Source organism: Vigna radiata, chromosome 8 (assembly GCF_000741045.1).
Source record: "Vigna radiata var. radiata cultivar VC1973A chromosome 8, Vradiata_ver6, whole genome shotgun sequence".
In the NCBI taxonomy this organism is placed as follows: domain Eukaryota; kingdom Viridiplantae; phylum Streptophyta; class Magnoliopsida; order Fabales; family Fabaceae; genus Vigna; species Vigna radiata.
The window spans coordinates 36,508,546-36,512,327 of record NC_028358.1 but is presented as its reverse complement, the minus strand read 5'-3'; the positions used below and the strand labels follow the sequence as shown (position 1 = coordinate 36,512,327).

The following is a 3,782-nucleotide window of genomic DNA, read 5'->3' as shown; positions in this document are numbered from 1 at the left end:
CAGGTCCATGTCCACCACTATAAATACAAGTCAAAGGTCACAGGTAGGCAGATTCATTTATTATGCATTTAATTCTGAGCTAAGATACCCGATCGAATAACAAAACTGACTTAAGCATCGGAGTGCCTTTAGCAGGTACCCTCCGGACGTCTGGAGCACAGGAACACGCTGGAGAACTTGGACAGTCGATTGATCAAGGAGGAGAAATTGTGTAGGTGGTTTGGATCTCGGCCCTATACCGGAACAGGTATGCATCGGTCGGTCCAAACCTATTATGAATTATAATTCTTTATCTCAAACAAATATGGTTGTTAAAAGTTGATGACTAATTCAGTCTTATGCTTCTCTCGTTCCCAATCCCATTTAATTAAGTTTAATGAAACAATTTTAAAACAGATAAACTATTTTGAATTTATTTGTGTAAATTATCCATTACGATTCGCAGACATAAATAGATGGAAATATATAACTTATAAGATTGTTTATCAAATAGTACAATATAATTTACTTATTTTAACCAACATTTATATGCGTAACTTGTTTATGAAACAGAATTTATTTATTACATAATTTAAGGCAGTAGAAACTAATATGCCTTTTTAATAGCTGCTGCCAATTCATCGTAAGCTACTTCCACAGCACCGCTCAGCTCATCGCTCCATTTGGCTCCAACAGCTTCCTTCAATGTTTTCACCAAAGCTTCTTTTACTACCTGCAATTCATTAATATTTCTTTTTTATTATGATTATTTACATAAAAAAACTTGAAAATTATGCATCAATTTATTCTAAATAAGAACAGAAAACAATATATAGTAATTAATGGTACCAGAAACTGAGCATCGTTGACTGCTTTCTGAGAGTGGACAGCACCAAGTGCAGCATCAGCCACGACTGCTCCACTTGCTTTAAGTTGTGCAGCCGAATCACGCACCTTCAATTTCAAAATTATTATAAATATATGATATAAAATAAGAAAATATATGAATATGATTTNGTTGAGANTNACCAATCCAAAAAGCTTTTCAGCATGAGCGGTGAGCTTAGGATTACTGGGATCAACTCCGTTAGCTAGAAAAGAAAACAAGTTCTTTGCTGCTGGTGCTTTCTCCAGTATTCTGTTCATTTTCTTTTCGACATCAAAACCAAAACACAGATACCATGCATGCATGAAAAAGACATATATGTTTGTTTAAGGAAAATATATACATACGAGGTGTAGAAGACAACACTGTATTTAGGAATGTCTGCCTTGAATGCTTCATATGCGCCATTCACCAAAGCCTCTTGTTNNTCAGAGAAAGCAACCATTTTCTTTTCTACTTTTCTCTTCTTTCTGTTTCTTCTATTCAACTTAGTTATGCAATANCTTCACATCCTTTACTTCTTTATATAGAAAGCTAATTGGTGTGAGAAAAACTAAAGCATATATGTCTTGTAATTGGCTTGTTGAGAGTGTCAAAAGGCATCATGAAAAGGCAATTATCTTTTTAAAAACTTCATCAAACATTTTTTCAGTTAATTAAAGTAAATTCATAATTTAATTATAAGTGTGGTTAACATATGCCCTAAGAACATCAATTAAGAAATTTTAAAAAAAATAAAGATTCCATATTTGCTTACAAATGACAACAAATGTTACACCCAAAAGTCATCTACACTAGCCGATCGAGTACATATATTACACATTATTTTATAATAACATGTTTTCAAATATGAAGTAAAAGAAATTAGAAATGAAATTTCCATATTTCCTTCCTTTAATGTGTTAATGAGATCTACTTTGATGAATTTTTGATTTGATATATATTTTTTTATAAGGACTCAGAAGAAAATTTTAATAATAATCATCGTAGTTAAATCCATATAAAATATGGATATTATCACCAATGCAAAACTTTAAAATAATAAATTTATAATTTTTTTCCTATATATTACTTAATTTTCTTATTTATATTCAATACACATTAACTAGTTTAGAGACTATTTTATATATTAATAATTTTTAAATTATAAAATAGAGTTTAAGTTATTCAATATAATAATTAATTATTTTTGTTTTCTAAATTTATTATTGTTTAATGATTCTCTTATAGTAAAATTTTAATTTAACTATTTTTAATATTTTCTGTAACGAATTATTATTTATGTAAGCATTCCTTTGTAAAAAATCAACAATGTGAAAGATGCATGTAGTAACTTTTTTTCTTTAACCAGCAATATATTTGGTCCTCTAAAAAGAAATAAACGAGTATATCGTTTAATCCATGTTATAATAACAATAAATATAATATCCAATCAATGAGATTTCTTTTATCAGTAATTTCTAATGAGATACTTATTTTGTCATGCAAATATGTATCGATTTATTCTCTTAATTAATAGTTCAAGTCATTCTAGTGGATGTTAAAAGTATATTTTGAATTACATGTAATATCATTAATTACAATAATAAATCTAAATCGTTTAAATTTTATTGATTTTTATATTTATGAAATAAAATTTAAACATATAATATTGACTTAACTATTTTTACTAGTACTGAAAATCTATTTGTTTTTTGCTTTTTAAAACACCTAAAACAGTAATATAGAGTCACAGATAATAAGAATTTCAAGGCTACGATTGGATGTACAAGAAGGTGTGGACAGTAGGAGGATTTTTTATTTAAACTCAATTATATTAATATAAATTGAACTAATTATTGCTCAAAATATAAATTAAACTAACCAATGTTTAATTATATTTATTTATTTATTTTTTAATTAGACTAACATAAAAGTAAAACTTTTAGAATTAATGAAAAAGATACGTTTATAGCTTGTTTAATAATTCTGACACATAATCAATTTTAAATAAGTAATTTATTATATAATATCCAATCGTTAGTGTTTACCTTTATCCAATTAGATTCTAAAAATTTCCAAACAATTTATTTTAAAATGGAAATCTTACCGTCTAATATTTATGTTAAAAAAACATTGAAACATTAAATTTAACCAGTATTGTGCATGTAATTTTTGAAAGTTTGAGGAATAATTTTTTAAAAATAACTTAAAATTCCTAATTAGTAAATCGATCGAAGACACTTAAACCGTTTTTTTTTTTAAAAAAAAAAATAAAATTGAAAGGTTAAAGCATTCTTTTCATTTTTGAGATTCCATTTTCAAAGTTGGCTTCACCCTGTTGTAGAAAGGTGACTTATAGGATTTTCTTTTCTCAACATACAGTTGTCAGAAAAAAAAAATAATATTGTGTAAACTTATGACTAAAGTAATGTGCGTAAATTATATAAAATTACAGAGTGATTTCTTGAATGTTTATAAAACCAATTTAGTGTACTGTAGCGTTTGATACAAGTGATACTATATTTTTTATGAAATTCATACAGATGGAAGATGAGAAAGATTATGAATTACATTTGAAAAAGTTATAGGATTGATTGCACGGATTTAAAAAAATAATAGAAAAAATTATAAATTCAACTTACCTATTAATAAAAATATTAACAAATAATAATTATCGATAAAAAAATATTAAACATTATCTTTAATCTAAAATTTTATAAGATAAAAAAATTATAAACCGTTTTTCTTTATAAAGTTACATTGGTGAGACTTAAATCTACATTTGATTTTAAATTTTTTTTGTTAATATTTAAAATACATGTAAAATAACTTTTCATCTTATGTTAGAAAAGAAGAAAGAATGAAATATTGTATTTCTTATTGAATGATAAGGAGAGAGTACAATTGATATATATATATATATATATATATATAT

At 25.8% G+C, this 3,782-nt stretch overlaps 1 protein-coding gene across 1 annotated transcript; it reads right to left on the bottom strand.

The window, feature by feature from the left end:
• Positions 1-492: 492 nt before the first annotated feature.
• On the bottom strand, positions 493-1,378 carry LOC106771163 (leghemoglobin-2-like). Its single transcript, XM_014657087.2, has 4 exons — positions 1,213-1,378; positions 1,009-1,117; positions 829-933; positions 493-712 (listed from the first exon to the last, which is right to left on the bottom strand). Exons 1-4 carry the CDS (start codon positions 1,308-1,310, stop codon positions 587-589), a joined length of 438 nt encoding a protein of 145 aa, XP_014512573.1. The 5' UTR covers positions 1,311-1,378; the 3' UTR covers positions 493-586.
• Between the last annotated feature and the right edge of the window lie 2,404 nt (positions 1,379-3,782).